Here is a 22,137-nt window from a genome sequence, read left to right as displayed (position 1 = left end):
GGAAACTCATTAAGAGAGTTAGTAACTTTACTACTTTACTAAAGTACTTGTGATCTATCACTGAATTAAAGAGCAGTCTTTTGAGATGTAAAGGGTGTCTCTTCCTTCCCCCCCAGTGTGTCACCACACAGCTCACAATAATGCATCAATACACAAATCTCTCTGGGGTCCTCTCCTGCTAATGTCCTAATCAGTCAGGCCTGGTCTTCCCAAAATGGAACCCAGGATGTACTGTATACAATGTACCATTACAGGCATTTTCACCCATTGTATATTCATAGCCCACTTACTGTTCAGCACTAACACCTCTATGCATTGTACCCACACATTCCCATGCATCCAATTCACACACTGTCTGTGTGCACTGTTCAGTACTGGAGCTTTTCTCTCTCTCTCTCTCTCTCTCTCTCTCTCTCTCCGCTATGCAGAACTCCACATCTACCTGATCTAGGCCAAGGGTGAGTTAAGCACACCGCAGCTGAACTTTTAAAAAGATAAGTGAGCCTGTAGGCCTCCCTCCAGTGAAACAGAGTACAAATGTCTTGTTTACTACTAATAGTCACTACTGGTGTGCTGGTGTGCTGCCACCACCAAACTCATGCTCCTTAAGTCCTGGTGACGGTGGTAGCCTTCCATCGCTATGAGGCCTTTGTCATGACGCACATGTAAGATCCATTTTCACCCATGACAAAACATATGTATTAGGGATCCAGACAATAGTCCAGTTGGACTCTCGTGCAGGGGTACAAGTCTCTAACTGTGCAGAGAACATTTCCATCCCAACAAGGGCTCATTGAGATGTTTTATGTTGCTCTGCCCAGTTTGTGTGTGCTGGTAATTATGCACTTGTATTTTCTGCAGGTAAAAACGCTTATAAAGCCAATTTCAAAACGATTTGTTCAGAGTATGTACCTTTTATTGTGGATCAAAGCAAATAGCGTGCCAATTTTTCTATACCAGAATGCATCAGACTCTCCTTCATCGGCGAATCTTGTGAACTGCTTAAACATATTGTTTTTACCCTTTTTTGACAGACTGAAAGACTTCAGCTTGATCTAAGTTCTGGCATGGAGGAAGTGGAAGAATACAGTGAAAGTGACCCACCACTGCCTGAAATGGGTGAGGTTGAGGTACGAGGAAGTCGTTTTTCTAAGTCAGCTGAGGAAAGACAGAGAATGCTAGTACAAAGGAAAGAAGACTTGGTGCAGCAAGCTAGAAGGTATGATCAGTGTAACATGTCTCTTGTTCTAACATTTCTGCACTTCACCTTCAGATTTTTACAGTTTTTGTTAAGGTGCTATCAACTAGTGATCCACAGTAAAATTTTAAGTGAACATATATATGAATTCTGAGTGTAATGTGTTAATTTCACTGTTGAGTTTTGAATGTGGCCATGACTTCCGATAGGCAAAGCATTGTGTGGGTGAAGATGACGCTCCTCTCCCTCTGCAAAGCTACACAATTGCACATTATCCTTGGTGCATCTGCATCTCTGTTTTTACCATGGTGTTATATTTGGTCTTCCATTAGCCCAGACTTTTTTTTTTTTAAATAAATATAAAAAAATAAATTTGAACTCCAAGGAAATTTGGCTCAGCCCTCTTTATCCACTGGTCTAGTAATCTGTCAATCTGAAAGAGACTATTAGTTATAGATTCCTTACCTTACAATTACCCCACACCGTCAGACTGGACCTGGAGAATCTTTCTTCAACAGTAACCCTGTGTGTCGGTCGACTTTACGTTCGTCATTGGCTTCTTGATCGCCGGAATGACATCACAGTATCTACTTAGACGCCGCCCCTGGTTGCTGATGTCAGTTCTTTCTTTTTCCGCGGTAGCCAGCACAGATCCGGAGAGAGTGGTACCCATAGTCACTTTTTGACTAAAGTTGTTCGACTTTTGTCGACGTCTTTTCGAGTTGTTCGACTCCTGGTGCACGTAGAGATGTCCCATGGACTTCAAAGCTTGTGACTCCTGTCACAAATTGATGTCCATCATGGTCCCACACCTCATGTGCCTCTGGTGCCTGTAGCGCGACCACAACCCGAAGTTGTGCTCAGAATGTCGGGTCATGAACCTGAAGTCTCTGCGGAGCGGTCCTGAAAGCTTCTGGAGGCCCGGCAGTCAACTCCATGCCGCCCGAGGTCCCGGTCGAGACGGGGGTCGCGGGACTGGTCGCGGGGTCACCACCTTCATTCATCTTCGAAGTCTTCGTCTTCATGTAAGTCAAAGCACAAGAAGAAAGCCAAGAAGCACCGTCGCTCTGCGCCGTCTACCCATCCTTTGGCCGACGCGGGACGTGGAAGCTCGTCGCCCTTCGGCTCCGCCTGCAGAGCCTGTTGGTACGGCTCCGTGCTTCCCTCCCTTCCCGGGAGCCAGGGCATACCCTGCCCAGCTTTGTGCGTTTTACGAAGCCCTCCACTCCATCTTCTGGTGGCCCGACTCCACCTTTGGGCCCCACTGACTCGGCTGGGGGTTCTAGGCCTTTGATGCTGGCGGCTCCAGCCCTGACGCCACAGGTCCTCCAGGTATCCCAGGGATCCAGGCCTGGATCCGGATCGGCACCGGTTGACCTCACGACACCTTCCCTGGCGCCGATTACTCTGACTCATCCCGGCCTCCTCCGACGCCTGTTGTGTCCCTGGCCGGTCTCGACCCCAGGCAACTCCATTTTCATCTCCCAAAACCCTACCCCTGAGAGCTAGGTGGTCCAAGCCTTGACCTCTAAAGGCGCTTTCCCTACTGCTCCTCCATATAGGGAATCCAAGAAGATTGATCATCTTGGGAAGATGTTTTCTTCCGCCAGCTTAGGGCAGCAGTCGGTGAGCACTGCATGTCTCTTGGGCCGCTACACCCAGTCTGTGTGGGACACGGTTGCGTACGTGCTGCCACAGTGCCCGGAGGAGTCCCGGACTGTACTCACCCATGTGGTGCAAAGTGTAGAGACACAGCGAAGTTCGCCATTCGATGTGGGCTGGATACTGCCGACTCACTAGGTAGAACGATTTCTACATCAGTAGCCTTGAGACACTACGCCTGGCTGAGGTCCACTGGCTTTTCCGGGGATCTCCAATCAACCGTTTTGGACATGCCCATTGATGGCCGTTGCCTGTTTGGCAAAAAGACGGACAATACGCTCGAGCACTTCAAGGACACTCTAGCTATGTCAGATCCTTGGGCCTCTGAGCGGATGGGGACTTTGGAACCAGCGCCGTGAGTCTGGGGGCCAGTAGGCAGGACAGTCCACCAGTGCCCCCTCTACATCAGCCGCCAAGCCTTCCTAGTCCGACTTTTTGGGGCCACCAATTGCCAGTGGGTGGCAGGATTCCCCATCACCTCCCCCACTGGCGCAACAAAACGTCGGACAGGTGGGTTTTGCAGATGGTCCGAAGAGGCTACTCCCTCCCCTTCAAGACTACCCCTCCCTCCCTGCCACCAACACTCCATCGCATGTCGGACCATCACTAGGCCCTTCTCCGTCAGGAAGTTACAGCTCTCTTGGCCAAGGGAGCCAACAAGCGGGTCCCTGTGCCAGAATTAGGTATTGGTTGTTATTCCCACTACTTCCTGGTGCCCAAGAAGGACAAAGGCCTGCGTCCTGTCTTAGATCTCAGGAACGTCAACCGCTTCCTCTGGAAGGAGAAGTTCAAAATGTTGACATTGGCTCAGGTCTTGTCTGCCCTCGACCCTGGAGACTGGATGGTAGTGTTGGACTTGAAGGGCGCTTATTTTCACATTCTCATCCTGCTACCCACAGGCATTACCTACGGTTCACGGTAGGCCGCGAGCATTTTCAGTTTTGCTTGCACCCCTTTGGCCTTACCAGTACCCCTTGGGTGTTAACGAAAGTGATGGCAGTGGTCGCAGCTCATCTGTGCAGATCAGGGGTTCCAGTCTTCCCCTATCTCGAATGGTTGTCCCAAGCTTTCTTTTACCACCAGAGTATGACGGACCTCCTCCACTCGGTGGGGTTCACCATCAACGTGTCGAAGTCACACCTGATTCCCTCGCAGAAGCACCTTTTCATCGGAGTAGTTCTGGATACCGCGCAGTTTTGGGTCTATCCTCCCGGGCAGCGAGTCCGCGATATTCGGGATACCGATGTTTCAGCCTCTATCCAGGGTTTTGGTAAGAATGACCCTAAGGATGCTGGGCCTCATGGCCTCCTGCATCCTGCTGGTGGACCATGCCAAGTGGCATATGCGGGCTCTGCAGTGGGATCTGAAGTTCCATTGGGCACAGCATATGGGGAATCTTTCTGATGTCGTCCAGATCTGAGGGCACTGCCCTCCAATTGCAGTGGTGGTTAACAAACCAGGATTGGATCAATGACAGATCCCTCTACCTTCCCCAACTAGACTTCACAGTGGTGACAGATTTGTCACTTCTGGGATGGGACGGCCACATGGGGGAGGTGGAGATCAGAGGCCTCTGGTCTCCGGAGGAGTCCAGGCTCCGCATCAACCTGCTGGAGCTCCGGGCAATCTGTCTTGCACTGAAAGCATTCCTTCATTCTGTCAAAGGAAGAGTAGTGCAGGTGTTCAGGGACAACACCACCGTCATGTGGTACTGCAACAAACCAGCAGGGGTGGGTTCGCGGACCCTATGTCAAGAGGTTCTCCGCCTCTGGATGTGGCTAGAACATCAGGTCATGTCTCTGGTGGTTCAACACCTGGCAGGTTCCCTGAACCCCAGGGCGGACGAACTCAGCCGCCGGTGCATGATGGATCACGAATGGCGTCTTCACCTGGAGGTGGTGCAAGGTCTCTTTCAACAGTGCAGAGAGCCTTGGTTAGATCTGTTCGCCACCAAAGAGAATGTCCAATGTCTGCAGTTCTGCGCATTGGAATTTTCAAGGTGGCACTCGCTCAGCAACGCTTTTTGCCGCTAGTGGGATTGCGGTCTTCTGTACGCCTTTCTTCCTATACCACTTCTGCCCAGAGTGCCTAAGAAGATCAAGGGCAACCAGGCCCAAGTCATTCTTGTGGCTCCGGATTGGGCACTAAGAGTCTGGTATCCAGAGCTCTTGAACACGGCCATCACTCCTCCGATCTGACTGCCTTTTCCGGATGATCTTCTGTCGCAGCAAAACGGGACGGTCCTCCCTCCGAACCTGTCCAGCCTTCATTTCCTTGTGTGGAGATTGTGCGGCGACAGTTGACGGATTCTGGCCTTCCTCCCGAAGTCTGTAATGTCATCTTGGCAGCTAGGCGTCCCTCCACTAAAACGGTGTACACCTGTAGATGAAACAAATGTGTGGCATGGTGCACAGCAAAGGCTGTGGATCCCCTTTCTGCCCCTCTTACAGGGGTTCTCCTCTTCATTCTTTATTTGGCCCAGCAGGGTTCCTCTCTGGGCACCCTTAAAGGCTATCTTTCGGCCTTTCTTTGCCTTCCTGGTCTGCCTTTTATTTTCAAGTCCCCTATTGTAAATAGATTTCCTAAGTGCATTACTCACCTATTTCCTCCTATTCCTTTCGTAATGCCCAGTGGGATTTGAATCTGGTCTTAACTTACCTCAGGTATGCTTCTTTCGAGCCACCACATAATTGTCCTCTCAGACTCCTGACCTTAAAAGACTGCCTTTCTTGTTGCCATCACCTCTGCTCGCAGGGTGAGTGAGCTGCAGGATCTTTCTTCTAAACCTCTTTTCCTTGCTGTTCATCCGGACAAGGTTGTCCTTCGAACTAGACCTTCTTTTCATCCCAAAGTGGTTACCTCTTTAGACACAGTTCGAGGCATGTGGGCTGCTGAATTCATATCTGTGCACAGATCGCCGCCTAGTGTTGGGTCCGGATGATTGCACATTGTTGTCCTGGAAGAGTCTTCGAAGTATCACGAGATAGGTGGCTCCTCCCCTGGACTACAGTGCACATGGGCATCGACTCCATCCTCAGATTGTTTTTTTCCGCCATTGGGTTCGGATGTCTTTGGGTTCCCTCTAGTCGGAATCGATAGAAAACTTTCTTGAGACCAAAAGGTCTTTAGTCTAATATGTCGGTATAGTCTTGCGTTCGGTCTTAGTTCTTCCAGCTCGGTTCCAAGCCGGATTCTCTACACCTGCGTGCTCTCAGTGCGGAAGGCCCAGTCGACGTTCCAGACCTATCGACCATCCATCATGGACCGAAGTCCATTCAAGAGATGTCCCGTCTGCAACTCGAAGTATCCCCACATCGACGTCCACCCGGTGTGCTACAAGTGTCTGTCGCCGGACCACGATGAAGCCAAGTGTATGGCTTGTTCACGCTTCAGGTCCAAGAAGACGCTTAAGCTTCGACGAGCTGCGCGCCAGGAGGCCCAGCATGCTGCACCGGCGCCTGTGGACATCTTCGATGCAGGGGATGTCGAGGACGAATCTATCCAGGACGTTACTGAGTCGAACCCCGCGTCGGATGTCGACTACGACGCGGATGCAGAGATGTTCGAGGCCGAAGAAGTCGTCGACGAGGTAGGAGATGACGACGGGGCCCTCGGGCCATGGAGGATAGCTCGGATGAGGAGCTTCCTCAAACTGACTCTGGGGCCGTTCCAATTCATGAGGCTCAGGTCGAGGAATCGCCTTTGGGCCTTACCCAAGATCTCACTATGGGTTCTACGGCCCCCCCTTCGGGCTCAGCCACGGACATTGCTGCCGAGCCACTCCCTGGAAAAACGAAACCGAAAGTGTAACCTACGGTCTCGACTCCAGACACTGCGCAGGTGTCATCCTCGAAACCGAAAGTGCGCATCGCTTTGGTCGGCTCCAAGGCCTCGGAGCCCTCGGCGCCGAAGAAGCCGAAGGTGGCTGTCGAGCCGAAGGCTCAAGTCAAGGGCGTCGAGACGAAGTCTGCAGCGCCGAAGACTAAAGTAAAGGTGGTCGAGCCGAGCGCGTCTGCGCCGAAGACGGTCGACGCCGGCAAAAGCCTCAGCGACCCAAAGAAGGCTATCGGCGATCCGAAGAAAGCTCTCGGTGACCCGAAGAAACGGCTGGACGACCCGAAGGTTCTCGCAACTCCGCGTCTGCAGGACAAGGCCAAGGGCACGGCGCCCCGAGAGTCGACTCCAGGTGTGGCCTCGAGGGATTCCATTGAACCGGCGCGCCCATCCGCCGCGTTCACCAAGAAGGTGACGGACTCCCTGCAGCGCATCAGGGACGGAACCGCGTCGGCCGGTCCGAAGGATCCTCCGCCTACGAAACCGGTGGAGAAACCACTGAAGGCGTCCACGCCCATCCATTTCACGTTGCCGCCAAAGACGGCGCCGAAGGCTTTCGCTCCTAAGGCAGTCGCCAGCGTGCCCGAGAAGGTCTCCTCGGCGCCGAAGTCGTCAGCGCTGGTCCCCGGCCCACATCCTCGACGACCTTCAGTGGACGAGCATCAGGAACACTTCATCGATGCCCAAACAGGCAGGCTTTCCCTCCACAAGCGGAAAATCGCCCCTGAACGCCCAATGGAGTCTTACAAGATCCCTCTCAAGAAGAAGAAGGACTCTGCTTTCACTCCCGTTCTGGTGGAACCACTTTCCCCACAGACTTATAATGTTTCGCCCACTTACTCTGATGTGGACGCCGGGGAGGGGGATGATGAGGATGATTACAGTTATCCTGTCTATACAGACCCTGAGGATACCAACGAACCCTGGGCCGCTGGTGGTGACCCAGGGGATCCTCAATCAGGACAAGACCCTCAACTGTTTTCTGCAAAAACGTCCCCTAAAGAAGACTCTGCAGCTTTCAATGCCCTCATTGAACGGGCAGCAAACTATCACAACGTCCAGCTCCATGCTGACCCTGTGGATGTAGACTTCCTTTTTGATACCTTCTCAGTCTCAGAAAAAACTGTTAAGACTCTGCCTATGCTGAAAGGTGTTTTAAAGCATGCTGCTGAGATCTTTAAAGAACCTACCAGGGCGAGGGTGATAAACCCTAGGATTGACAAAAAGTACAAGTCGGCGCCTACTGATCCTACCTACATCAAAGGACAGTTGCCTCTGGACTCCCTTGTTGTCTCGAATGCCCGGAAGAGGGCTAATTCTCAGGCTACGGGTGATGTTCCTCCCCCAGACAAAGAATCCAAGGTCTTTGAGGCCTCGGGGAAGAGGGTAGCAGCACAGGCAGCCAACATCTGGCGCATTTCTAACACACAAGCGCTTCTGGCGCGCTATGACAGGGCACACTACGACACACTGGAGACCCTGTTGCAGCACCTGCCTGATGAATACAAGGAGGGGGCTGAAATGCTGATTCAGGAAGGGAAGCTGATCTCTAACGCTTCAATTAAGTGCGCTCTGGACGCGGCTGATACCGCCGGCAGGGCTATAAACTAGTGTTATGTTGCGGCGACATGCCTGGCTGAGAATCTCTGGATTTAAGCCAGAGATCCAAACCACCATCCTTAACCAAACAGTCAACCCAGATCACCTGTTTGGCCCGGAGGATAACACCACCCTAGAGAAAATTAAAAAGGACACGGAGACTGCGAAATCCATGGGTGCCTTACAGTCCCAGCAGTTTCGGGGTGGGTCTTTTCGTCGCTCAAACACTAGAGGCGTTTCAAGGGGCCAGCTCTCCCAGTCCACGCAGTACTACAAGGGCAACACTCAGTCCACATACACCAACAAGAGTCGAGGTGGATATCGTGGCAACAGCGCCAAGGGCAGAGGTCGTGGAAACAACAGCTCCAGATCCTCTGCCACCAGCAAACAGTGACGCCTTGTCACTGCCCCCCGACCACACAACACCGGTCGGGGGGAGACTCCAGCAGTTCCTGCCGGTCTGGAAGTCCATCACCACAGACGGGTGGGTCAGGAAACGTATTCAATACGGTTATTGTCTGGAGTTAACATCCGCTCCACCCAACATGCCCCTAAGAAACCGTCCTATGTCGGCCGAGCATTTGCACTTATTGCAGCAGTAAGTCACCGTTATGCTGCAAAAAGGGGCAATGGAACTCCTACCTATGCAAGAAAGAGGCACAGGGGTCTACTCCCTGTACTTCTTGATACCAAAGAAGGACGGGTCCCTCCGGCCCATCCTGGACCTCAGGCCACTCAACCATTACATCCTGTCGGAGCACTTCCATATGCTGACCCTGCAGCAAGTGCTCCCGTTGCTCAGTCAGGGGGATTTTCTCGCAACTTTAGACCTAAAGGATGCGTACTTTCACATTCCACTGCACCCTTCGCTCAGGAAATACCTCAGTTTCACCATCCAAAACCAGCACTACCAGTTCAAGTTTTTGCCTTTCGGTGTCACCACGGCACCCAGGGTGTTCACGAAGTGCCTGGCGACAGTGGCGGCGCATCTTAGGAGACGGAACATTCACGTCTACCCTTATCTGGACGACTGGCTCATCCAGGCAAAGTCAGCCCAGCAGTGTGCCACCCACATGTTCCTCACCATTCACCTCCTGCACGATCTGGGATTCTCACTGAATTACCCAAAATCCCACCTCCAGCCCACCCACGTACGGCAGTATCTGGGTGCGACTATAAATACTCTGGCGGCCACAGCACAGCCAAATTTAGTGAGAGTCAGCAGCATTCAATCGCTGATACAAAAATTCAGACCTCAACACTCGCTTCCAGCAAGAGTGTTCATGCAGTTGATAGGCATGATGGCCTCCTGCATTTCCATAGTCCCGCACGCGAGACTACATATGCGCCCGTTTCAGGAGTGCTTAGCACGTCAGTGGACTCAGGCTCACGGGCAGTTAAAAGACCTAGTGTTGGTGAGCGGTCGGGCATACAACTCTCTGCATTGGTGGAATCCACGAAACCTTTGCAAGGGCCGACCGTTCCAAGAGCCTGTGCCACAGATCATCCTGACAACGGACGCCTCTCTCCAGGGATGGGGAGCTCATGTACTCCATTACACAGTGCAGGGACTATGGACGCAACAGCAACGGAAGATGCACATCAATGTTCTCGAACTGATGGCAATCTTCATGGCACTCAAAGCCTTCAAAGTACATCTGTGCAACAAAGTCGTGTTGATCCGGACGGACAACATGACAGCCATGTACTACATTCAAAAGCAGGGAGTAACACACTCTCCGCAGCTGTCTCATCTGGCTCAGAGCATGTGGAAGTGGGCCATTCAGAGTAACATCTTCCTCATGGCGGAACACCTCCCAGGCAAGGACAATCAGATGGCGGACCTGCTCAGCAGGCACAGCCACCATATGCACGAGTGGGAGATACATCCATCAGTACTCCAACCGTACTTCCAGAGGTGGGGTCATCCAGAGATAGACCTGTTTGCCACAAGGGAGAACGCAAAATGCCAAAGCTTCGACGCCAGGTTCCCACACCCACAGTCGCAGGGCAATGCGATATGGATAAACTGGTCAGGCAAATTTGCGTACGCTTTTCCCCCAGCACCAATGATACCGCTGGTCGCACGCAAACTCAGACAGCACTCGATGACTCTCATCCTGGTTGCTCCAACGTGGGCTCGCCAACCATGGTACACCACGTTTCTAGAACTGTCCGTGGTACCGCATCAAAGGCTGCGTCTCACACCCAGCCTTCTGACGCAGAGCCATGGCGACATTCAGCATCCAGATCCGCAACAGCTCAACCTGGCGATCTGGCTCCTGAAGTCCTAGAGTTTGGCTACCTGCACTTGCCTTCTGACTGCATGGACATCATTCGAGAGGCAAGGAAGCCCACCACCAGAGCATGCTATGCGGCAAAATGGAAGCGGTTTGTCATTTATTGTGCAGACCACAACATTAACCCGCTAGATGCGTCTATTCAGAATATCATCTGTTACCTTTTCCATCTGTACAAATGTAATCTGGCCTATGCTTCCATTCGCATACATCTATCTGCAATGGCCGCATATCTCCAGAACAGGCAGCACCTCTCACTCTTCAGAGTGCCTGCCATTAAGGCCTTTCTAGAAGGACTCAAACGAGTCATTCCTCCGCGGACTCCACCAGCTCCGGAGTGGAACCTCAATGTGGTCCTCACCCGGCTGATGGGTCCTCCCTTTGAACCACTGCATTCCTGCGAGATCGAATTCTTGACGTGGAAAGTGGCTTTCCTCATAGCAATTACATCGCTACGACGAGTTAGTGACCTCCAAGCACTAACTATCCAAGAGCCATTTATTCAAATTCATTCTAACAGAGTGGTGCTTCGCACTAACCCTAAATTCCTTCCAAAGGTTGTGTCTCAATTCCACATTAACCAGACTATTGAATTGCCTGTTTTCTTCCAAAATCCAGAGTCATTGGCGGAGCGAATGCTCAACACCCTTGACGTCAAGAGGGCCCTGATGTATTACATCGATAGGACCAAAGATTTTAGGAAAACTAAACAGCTCTTTGTTGCCTTTGCACCACAACACAAAGGTAACCCCGTTTCCAAAGCTGGTATAGCTAGGTGGATCGTTAAATGTATTCAGATCTGCTATCTGAAAGCCAAGCGTACTCTCACCATTCCACCAAGGGCCCACTCCACCAGAAAGTTGGGGGCCTCCATGGCTTTTCTTGCAAATATTCCTTTGGAAGACCAATGTAGAGCAGCCACATGGTCTACCACACACACATTTACAAAGCATTATTGTGTTGATGTGCACTCCAAACAGCAGGCAGCTGTAGGGCAGGCTGTTCTAAAAACACTGTTCCAAACTGCTGCAGCTGGCACAGGCGGCCGCCGTTAATGGAGGGACTGCTATGTATTCTATGCACAGATATGAATTCAGCAGCCCACATGCCTCGAACCGAATATGCTACTTACCAGTATGCATCTGTTCTTGGCATGTAGGGCTGCTGACGTTCATATCGCCCGCCCTCCTCCCCGGCGCCTGTAGCAGCTGCAGAATTCACACATACTTCTAGCATGGTCATCATTCACTGAGTTCCACTCCATCTTGGCCACAATGGCTAAAAACAATCTGAGGATGGAGTTGATGCCCATGCGCACTGTAGTCCAGGGGAGGAGCCACCTATCTCATGATACTTCGAAGACTCTTCCAGGACAACAATGTGCAATCATCCGGACCCAACACTAGGCGGCGATCTATGCACAGATATGAATGTCAGCAGCCCTACATGCCAAGAACAGATGCATACTGGTAAGTAGCATATTCGGTACAGACCATCCATCACTTTGCCCACCTTCATCCCGCCTCCACATCCTTCTAAAGAAGAGGAGAGGCTCCACCGTCTGGATCCAAAACATGCACTATCCTTTTATCTGGCTCGCACAAAACAATTCCGGGTGGATGATCAACTGTTTGTTGGCTATGTGGGCACCAAGAAAGGTCGGGCTGTGCAAAAACTAACCATCTCTCGATGGGGTCATTCTTTGCATTAAACTTTTATTCCTTGGCGAAAAAGGAGCCTCCAGTAGGGTTGCGCACCCATTCCACCAGGGCAACGGCAGCCTCTACTGCTTTGAGACATGGAGTCCCCCTCAGTGACATCTGCCAAGCAGCCACGTGGGCATCTCTGCACACGTTCACTAAGCATTATTTCCTGTATAGTCCGGTCCGGAGAGACCGCTTCTTTGGCCGTTCAGTTCTCTAGGACTTTCTGGTGTGAACTTAGTTCGCAGACCCACCTCTGGGGTTGGTATTGCTGGGGTATCTAGTCTAAGGTAAGGAATCTATAACTAATAGTCTCTTTCAGATGAACAAGTTACTTACCTTTGGTAACAATATATCTGTAAGAGACATATATTGGTTATAGATTTCTTACTGCCCCATTCATCCTCCTTGTTCTGCGAACTGACTTCTAGAGTAAGGAACTCCCTTTCAGGGCCCTAGTTTTGTGCCCCAGTGGTTAGTGTCTTGCATGGCTCTGCGCTTCTGGCGTGGAATGTCGTGTAAAGAACTGACTATTTGGCGTGAACAAAGGTCCTGAGCATAATTAGACATATAATTGATTTTTCATATAGAACACAATAGGGACTATATATTTAACCTGTCCAGCCTGACCAGGATTTTTATTTTGTTACAATCAAAACCATAAATTGAATACAAAAAGTAATTGCTTATAGTAGGGCACAATCCTGTACCAAACTAGTGAGAGAGACAGAAAATAGAAGCAAGAATTGGAGCAGAAATAATCACAGGCAAGAGAAAAGAGCAAACTGGACACTTTTAAATCAGTGTAAGCAGTGTTCTCCAGAGTGGAGCATACAGATTGATACACGATGGTTACATGTATGTCCACTTAAGAGTCGACGTTTCGATCCATTGCTCAAATAGTTAAGGATCATCATTGGGACTGTAAACACAATTGAATTGCCTGGTGAAATTATTACGCCTGTTTGTGGGAGGAACAGGGAGGAAAAAAAGAACAATAACGTTTTTCAGAAATCAAAGCCTGAGTAGTCAGCATTTTGAAGAATATGCACACATTTACAGTACTCGGAACCTCAGTGTACTCTTCAGGTGCATGTGCACAAGTGAGTTAAAAAACGGGAGAAGTGTTTTGTGAAAACCCCGCGTGAATCGGTCCGTAGGGCGTGAGTGCTTAACAAGACTAACCGCGAATTATTATGTTCATGATAGCAATTTCACATGTGGGGCATCTGTTCATGCAAGGCTGTGACTGGTATCAATATTTGGAGACACAGATGTGAGGGCGTGAGAGTTAAGGATGATTGCGGTGGAGTCCCGCAGGAATTGTAGGGCTTACCCCGGGTGAGACGGTTAGCCTTACCAAGATTAGTGCCAGGACCAAGTGAGGTCGCTCGGGCTGAAGTGAGTTAAGGGCTGTGGATGGAAAACCGGAGTTAGAACAATCAATAGCGATGGCGGGTGATGAGTGCATTGATGCACGAAGGCGCCGGTATCGGGGAATGCCCAGTAAGCAGCTTGTTGACGAATAGAGGTACAAAAGGGGGTGGTAATGGACGGAGCATCTGAACCAATCAAACACTCGCACCCAGTCAAAAGATCTGGGTTTAATCCATCACCGTTCTTTAGCCCACTCTGCCACCCCAGTTCAGACATGGCTATATGCAAATCAGTCTCACCCTGTGCCTCATGGGAACAGTCCAGCCCGAACTGCCAAGCCATGCCTTCCCTGGACGGGAAACAAGCTTCCGAGGACCGGTTTCTGGCATTCCAGCCGTCTTCAGCCCGGCTTGCTTGAATCCAGTGGCAAAGTGAGCAAGGGACTCACGTCTGAGCATACCCTGCCACACTTATGGCGGCCAAAAGCGGTACAAAAGGGGGTGGTAATGGACGGAGCATTTGAATCAATCAAACACTCACACCCAGTCAAAAGATCTGGGTTTAATCCATCACCGTTCTTTAGCCCACTCTGCCACCCCAGTTCAGACAGGGCTATATGCAAATCAGTCTGACCCTGTGCCTCATGGGAACAGTCCAGCTCGAACTGCCAAGCCATGTCTTCCCTGGACCGGAAACAAGCTTCCGAGGACCGGTTTCTGGCATTCCAGCCGTCTTCAGCCTGGCTTGCTTGAATCCAGTGGCAAAGTGAGCAAGGGACTCACGTCTGAGCATACCCTGCCACACTTATGGCGGCCAAAAGCGGTACAAAAGGGGGTGGTAATGGACGGAGCATTTGAATCAATCAAACACTCACACCCAGTCAAAAGATCTGGGTTTAATCCATCACCGTTTTTAGCCCACTCTGCCACCCCAGTTCAGACATGGCTATATGCAAATCAGTCTGACCCTGTGCCTCATGGGAACAGTCCAGCCCGAACTGCCAAGCCATGCCTTCCCTGGACCCGAAACAAGCTTACAAGGACCGGTTTCTGGCATTCCAGCCGTCTTCAGCCTGGCTTGCTTGAATCCAGTGGCAAAGTGAGCAAGGGACTCACGTCTGAGCATACCCTGCCACACTTATGGCGGCCAAAAGCGGTACAAAAGGGGGTGGTAATGGACGGAGTAGGTAGATTGGAATAAACCCTATTGGTGCAAAAATCTTTCTTGAGATAAGGGTAGGTGTTCTCAATGTTATATCCTTTGATATCTTTCTTGATTTTATTTGCTTTTTTATTTTGCTCAATCCGATAGAAGTCCGCTACTGTTTTCTCTACTTGCTCTAATAATTTCTTACATTCAGCGGTAGGATCAGAGTCGTTAATCTGTTTCAATATATCTTCAATTTCGAGTTCAAAGGATTTCAATGTCTCTGTTAATATGTCTATGCAAAGTGCAAGCCAATGTCGGGAGCAGGTTGTTCCAATGTAGCTGAAGTTAGCAGTATATTTAGGGTTATCTGTAAAAATCCCTGGTATGTTATGGACTTGTAGGCCTAGGGGGATAACATCAGTCTTTAGATAGTCCGTTAACATTAATACCATTAACTGAAGACGGACTTGTTTTTTCTTTAATTTCTCTAGTTGTTCAGGTAGAGAGGGATCAGTTGATGTGGGTGCATCTGGGGTATCAGAGAGGAGAGAGGGGCCTGAACATAGTTGTTTAATGTAATCTGCTGTGTACAGAGGTGCATGAGCTGACATTTCTCAGTGTGTAGATAGGTAAGAATTAGGTTTGAGGTACTAGGGCACTGGGACGGCCCTCCTCGTAAGACGAGGTTTTTGAGGTTTTTAACGAACCCCTGTAATCCAGCGATTGCGCTCAAGTTTTTTATGAAAACAAGGGGGACCCAAAAGGTAGCAGAGGACAATGGGTATCGATTATTTGACGTGAACAAAGGTCCTGAGCATAATTAGAGATACAATTAATTTTTCATATAGAACACAATAGGGACAATAACCTGTCCAGCCGGACCAGGATTTTTATTTTGTTACAATCAAAACAATAAATTGAATACAAAAAGTAATTGCTTATAGTAGGGCACAATCCTGTACCAAACTAGTGAGAGAGACAGAAAATAGAAGCAAGAATTGGAGCAGAAATAATAACAGGCAAGAGAAAAGAGCAAACTGGACACTTTTAAATCAGTGTAAGCAGTGTTCTCCAGAGTGGAGCATACAGATTGATACACGATGGTTGCATGTATGTCCACTTAAGAGTCGACGTTTCGATCCATTGCTCAAATAGTTAAGGATCATCATTGGGACTGTAAACACAATTGAATTGCCTGGTGAAATTATTACGCCTGTTTGTGGGAGGAACAGGGAGGAAAAAAAGAACTAACGTTTTTCAGAAATCAAAGCCTGAGTAGTCAGCATTTTGAAGAATATGCCCACATTTACAGTATTCTGAACCGCAGTGTACTGTTCACATGCAACTGAAGAGTACACTGCGGTTCAGAGTAGTGTAGATGTCATCCTCACTGTCAGATGCCCTTCCATGAAATCTGTAGGAAGCTGGCAAGCAAATGTGAATTAACTTTTAAATAACAAACACATTTTTAACTGTGTATTGTAAAAATTCGATTAACTAAGACATAGGGAATACCTGTATTTAGTGCTGTTCTTATGTATATAATGGTTTTTTAGATATTTTATGATTGTACTCATGTTTTTATGAACTTTTATGATATTTTTATCGAAATAAAGTTAATTGAATTGAATTAAACGTAGTTAGTGTGGCAAAAAAAATGTTTAATCATAGTAAGCAAAATAGCAAGAAATGAGCTATCATGGGTAAATTATGTCAACTATTCAGAGAAAATTGTCATATTAGCTACTAGTACAGTTCCAGTGTTTCCCCTATGCTGACTGGATGTTCAGACTTCCTAAAGAATCTAGTGGAAGGATTAAAATAGTACGCGCCAAGAGTTAGCTAAAATGTTGTGCAAGTTTCCGCTAGACTGTCGAAGAACTGTCCAGAGGAAAGTAAGTATGACGTTTAGGCAGACTGAAAAAATGCTAGTTAGGCAGCTCACCTATGCCAGGCTACAGTGTCAGTGTGAAAAATAAAAACAAGAGAAAATAATTTAAAGATAATCTGCAGCACCCGCCCGGCTAATATGGTTCTCACTGAAAGTGCTAGTGCAAATAATAGGATTCATAAATAGTGTACAGGCAATCAAGGTTTTTAAAAGTCCGTTAAAAGAACTGGAAACGTGGGCTGGGCTGGTAATGAGAGAGGGAGCTGCTATGCTTAATGTAGACTGACCTCAAGGCCAGCCAAACAGATCATCATGACTTAAAATGTTTTATATTTTTCTTTCCCCCACCTCCTTACAGCGAATAATTATTTACCTAAAGTAGCCTCAGTGTCAATCGATGTGTCTCTCTTCACCACCCTTAGAGCTTCCTGGTGGCGCCTAATTCCTGGCTTGTTAAACATTTAATGTGAAAATCCTGTCCTGTTAGCATTTGCGGGTCACGCATCGTGATCCTGCACCCTTATTTGCATATGTTAAGGGCTGTGGATTTTCATGGCTTGCACTCTAATTACACAAAGTCTTATAGTGAAAGGTGGCTGGTTTGGTGATTATCCTAAACTGCGAGGTGTCATCCACACTCAAAACGAAGGTAAGCTGTGAAAAAAAGGTAAAAATGCAGTACTATGCCATCATTAAAAAGAACAGCAATCACTGAATTTGAAGGTGTTGCCACAATATATGCCTGTGGACACCCTGGGTAGTGTTTGTTAGGACCTCTGTAGAATTCTGCAGAGTTACCTAAATACTCTGAGATTCCTTGGATTCCCGCAAGTGGCAGGATATCGCGAAGCACGCTTGGGGAGCTTGTCTCGTGGTAAAATCAAGGCGAATGGCACTAAGTGGCACACCAGAGGGCTGTACCTCTTCCTGCTGCTCGAGTACATTTTCTACTCAAGCTGCAACTGTCTGATCATGAACAGCAGCTTTCTCAAAGCGAGCGGTAGCGACCTGCCGTGACCACCCGCATTGTGAAATCATGTCCAGACTTGTCCTAGCTCTCAATTTTCTCGCTCCTGCTCGCTAACTTATTTCGGCTAGCCGGGCGCAAGAAAACCCCCGCCACCCGGCATTTTGCAGAATTTTTCCTGAACTCCACACTCCCGATGAAGTGGGCAAAACTCAGCAAACTCTGCCAGAGGAGCGGAGTTTACCATCCACCCCTAGAGAGTAGATTATAAAGTGCCCCAGTGCTGGAGGTGGGCTGTGCCCCTGGTGTAAGTGGGCTACTAAGGTGGAGAAAGTGGAAGGGTCTCCTTCGAAAAATATTGGGCACAAGCACTTTTTTCAAATACAAATTGATTACTATGCGGTGTATAGGAAAGAGGCTGATATAGGGAATTTGTGGAGTGGTCCTATCCATCAGAAAGAGGGTTATTGAAGGTAAATAATACTCTGCCTTTTCTGATAATTAATTTGGCTGCTACCTATGAAATTACTCTTAGGATTGTCTACACTGGGACAACACTGTGAGAACCAGTTTCGGTGCCCTCGAGAAGCACATGCTTTATTTGTTGCAGTAAATAATTGAGAGCTAAGATACTGCTGTTGACTGTCTCATTAACCAAGGCTTTCTCGCCAATAGGTCATTTCTCAAGTGCCTCAAACTGCACCCTCTTTCATTTTAATAATAGAGTTTAAACTTTTCCATATTTGTTTATTTTATTTTATTTTGGTGCGCATTACGCCCCACTAAATGCTTCTGATTACTGCCACAAGTTAACCTTATTGAATTTGAAAGGAACATATTTTTATGTTTTTAATTTTTTTTATTTTTCTATTCTTTCCTAGACGCTATTTAAATAGGACAGATGAAGATGAGTTGGAGAGCAACTCCTCCTCGGAGAACGGCTCCTTCTTGGAGGGCACTCGTACAGACTCTGCTATGCTTCGTCGGCGGACACTGGCTGCTGCCGCAGAAAGAAGGCTTCAGATGCAGCAAACCTCCTAGTACTCTACCGGGAATTAAAACCTACTTAAATCCAACACTTCCCATGACAGCGAGCGCCTGTAAAGCACCAAACTCCTGCAGAGTTCTCTGTAAAGCATGGGCCGACAGTGTTTATACAGCTGACAAATTGGATGGTTTGTAATATCTTAAAGGACATTTACAAAGGAGTTTTCTGGCAATGCGTGCATGGTTTTCTTTTGCCTGGTTCGTGCTGTGCAAGCAGGGTGACTGTAGGGCAGGTAAGAGACTGGGTTGCAGATGAATAGATTTTTAATATAGGTCACACAAAGAGCTGTCATTTGCCTTGAAATGTAAGAATATCCATATTCAAATTATGTAACGGGTTGACAGACCTCTCACCACATATTACGAATAAACAACCACAAGAATATTGGACAGTTTGTCCATATACTGTTACCCTAATTAAAATGACCACGGCAGAGGACGATCTTGTGCATAAGAAGCATTTAATCACATAATAAAACCAAAGCAGCCTAGTGCACAATGCTGCAATAACTTCACCTTAGTGAGAGTGTTTTCCGACCTCTAAGCTGCAGCTAATTGTATCTCCTAGGAGACCGAGTTTGACAGTGTTACATTGTATTACACTTCTGTACCTTCATTGATTGTTTCATTGTTGGAGCACATAGGAACCAAGATCTGTCTGGATTTCAAGACGCAACACGTTGATATTCTTTAGACAGATAGGTTGCGAAGAGCAATGCTTATCTACTGCTTGCATGAACTACGGAACGTGTGTGAATTAAAAAAAAAAAAACTATTATACACATTTGTGATTTTCAGGCAGTGTTCAATTCTTTAAGAGGAATTTCCAAAGCAAAGTTTATAACTTGACAATGAAAATAAAAGTTATGTATAGAAGTTGACAAAATCATATTTTTTTAACCTGTGTGGAAGTTGGTTTGCATATTTACTAGTACAGTGGTTCATACACATAGGATACTGCAAGCCTTTTGATGCCACAGTTCTGATTTTGAGGATCATGGTCCGAGTAGTGTAAGAACAAAGTTTTTCAAAACTCTTATTCGTCTGTTCTTTGTTTACTCCAGTTGTGAGTGCTGGGGATTTGCAGGAATTGCTGTTGTTTAACACCTCCTAAATAAATAGTTATGTCTTAGCTATTGTAGGCTGCTGGCTCCCTTCTGATTTTGGTAACTACTTCCTCTCCCATTCACATGTATTGTCTTCTGCTAGCAGTGACCATGGCCATTGAACGAGTTTTCTTGCACAGTTGCTGGGTACGGAGTTGTAGGCAACGTCGACCTAGAAATCAGTGGGAGGGCACTCTTTTTGTTAAGGATAATGGACTGAATGCAGAGTCCGTCAAGGCCCTCCAATTATTTAGAACAATTTGTTAGGAGTGTTTTAAGGTCTCCTAGCCAGATGGGACAGTATTTTGGCACTTTTTATTTCTTTAAAGATATGTTACTGTTGTAAGGTCTAGCCAAGGGTCACCTTTTCCTTCAAGGAGGGGGGAGTGTGGGTTTAAGTAACAAGACACTTAACAGACACAGACTACACAGATGGCAGCCTCAGGAAATAGTGTGATGTGCGAGTTGAGATCGAGAATGTCATTTTATTTATTACACATTAAATATATTGAGTTCTTTCTTAAGGGATGTCAACCATTGTACAATAAATGTGAGTCCAATTTGTTATTGTTGTTACTGTGCTGTTGAGCCCCTTGAGACTCTCACTAGTGATGTGCTGCACTTTACAAGTCCTGATTGATTGATTTTTCTTCAGACTGCTGTTATTTGCTTTTTTTACCTCTGTTCTTTCTTTTATAATTGTAATCATTCAGCAGTTGTTTGAAGGATTATCATTTCTAAGAGTCACTTGGCATTTTTGGAAAGTCATTTTTCCGCCACGGGTAAGTCCTACCAGTTTTGTTATAAGGAGACAAAGACATGACACAATTTTGTGTCTTTAGCCTTACCTCCCACCCCTTTAAGATCCCGCACAAAGCTAGATAGACCTTAAATACCCTGTATGTCTTTGTACCCTGGAACTGTTATTTCATTAGTTACATGGGCCCTCTAGTCTCAGGCACTGGTAAACTTGATTTCTTTCTCAAATCTCAATAATGTTCTCTGGCTCCTGCAGATCGTAAGTTGCATTTATGACATGACAATGTATGATATGTCTGTTACTAATAGGAAGACCGCAGCAAATTAGATCTGCCAGAAAGGGATGTTTAACGATACAGCTAGGAAGTATCGTCAAACAGCGCCTGCCTTTTCCACACCTGCCTTTTCCACACCTGCCTTTTCCACACCTGCCATTTTCCACGCCTGCCATTTTCCACGCCTGCCATTTTCCACGCCTGCCATTTTCCACGCCTGCCATTTTCCACGCCTGCCATTTTCCACGCCTGCCATTTTCCAACGCCTGCCATTTTCCACGCACGCCCTTTTCCACGCACGCCTTTCCCACACATATGGCTTTACCATGCATGGTAAGTATAAATTAAGTGAAACCCCTAAATACATATCTAACCTGTCTTTATCGCTCCCTTCTGAAACCCTGAATTAAATTTTTTTTACTCTTTATCACTACCTACCTCATAAAGCTAAAATTACTTTTACCACTCCTAAATCCTCCTTACTGTACCAAAACTTACCACAAGTGGTAAAAGGCACAAAAAATTTACCTCTGTGGTAAAGGCATTGTGTGATAAAGGTAGCGCTGAAAAGGCTGTCTCCTCGAGAAATAGATGACCATTATAATTTAAAGGATCTGGCATTTAGTGCACCCTTGAACATGTTTTTGCTAGGAGTTTTGTCAACAAATCTAGATACCTCCAAGGCTTATGTTGCTCATTTTAGCTAGACTGCTCTCTTAAAGCAAGTGAAGATTTCTTGGGTACATACGTTTTTAGCTCATAACGCTAACCTTAGAAAATACGTTGCACAGTTTAATTGTTAATGATGCAGAGGACTGGATATCTAACTCCTCCTTTAATTTGAGAAGAAATATTGTGGACTTTATATAACACATGGATTTGAAGAAATATGCTGCAAATTTACAACAGTGCACTATAGATAAACATTCAGACTGATTATATTTTTTTAAAGTATCCCTAAAAGCCTTACTCTGCAAAGCTGTTATTAAGTGCTAATTATTTTTTGATTCACTTTTGCTGAGATAAATAAATGTGCTTTTACATAATGAGATAATCGTTTGATCAATGTTACCTCTATTAATTTGCAGAAAATGTCATTTTGTTATCTTTTGGTTTGCCATATAGCTTGTTCAGTGTGCCTTTCTATCTCCAGCATGTGGGATTTCTCCACAGCGGTCCTAGTGGCATCAAAACTAACGAAAGTACAGCTCTTCAATGGGTACTAACCCCAACACAAAAGTATGCAGCTGTTGCCTAGTTCCCGCATTGA

At 47.4% G+C, this 22,137-nt stretch overlaps 1 protein-coding gene across 2 annotated transcripts in view; it reads left to right on the top strand.

Moving 5' to 3' along the window:
- AMFR (autocrine motility factor receptor) overlaps window positions 1-21,910 on the top strand; it is a 400,143-nt gene extending 378,233 nt beyond the window's left edge. For both annotated transcript variants that reach the window (XM_086947689.1, XM_086947688.1), the window contains 2 exons: window positions 1,035-1,219; window positions 18,562-21,910. In XM_086947689.1, the coding sequence (XP_086803815.1) occupies window positions 1,035-1,219; window positions 18,562-18,721 (345 nt within the window). In that variant the 3' untranslated portion in view covers window positions 18,722-21,910. The remainder of the gene's footprint in view (window positions 1-1,034; window positions 1,220-18,561) is intronic.
- Window positions 21,911-22,137: the final 227 nt, after the last annotated feature.

This window comes from Lissotriton vulgaris, chromosome 12, assembly GCF_964263255.1.
Source record: "Lissotriton vulgaris chromosome 12, aLisVul1.2, whole genome shotgun sequence".
Lineage (NCBI taxonomy): Eukaryota > Metazoa > Chordata > Amphibia > Caudata > Salamandridae > Lissotriton > Lissotriton vulgaris.
This window is presented reverse-complemented; position numbering and strand designations above follow the sequence as displayed.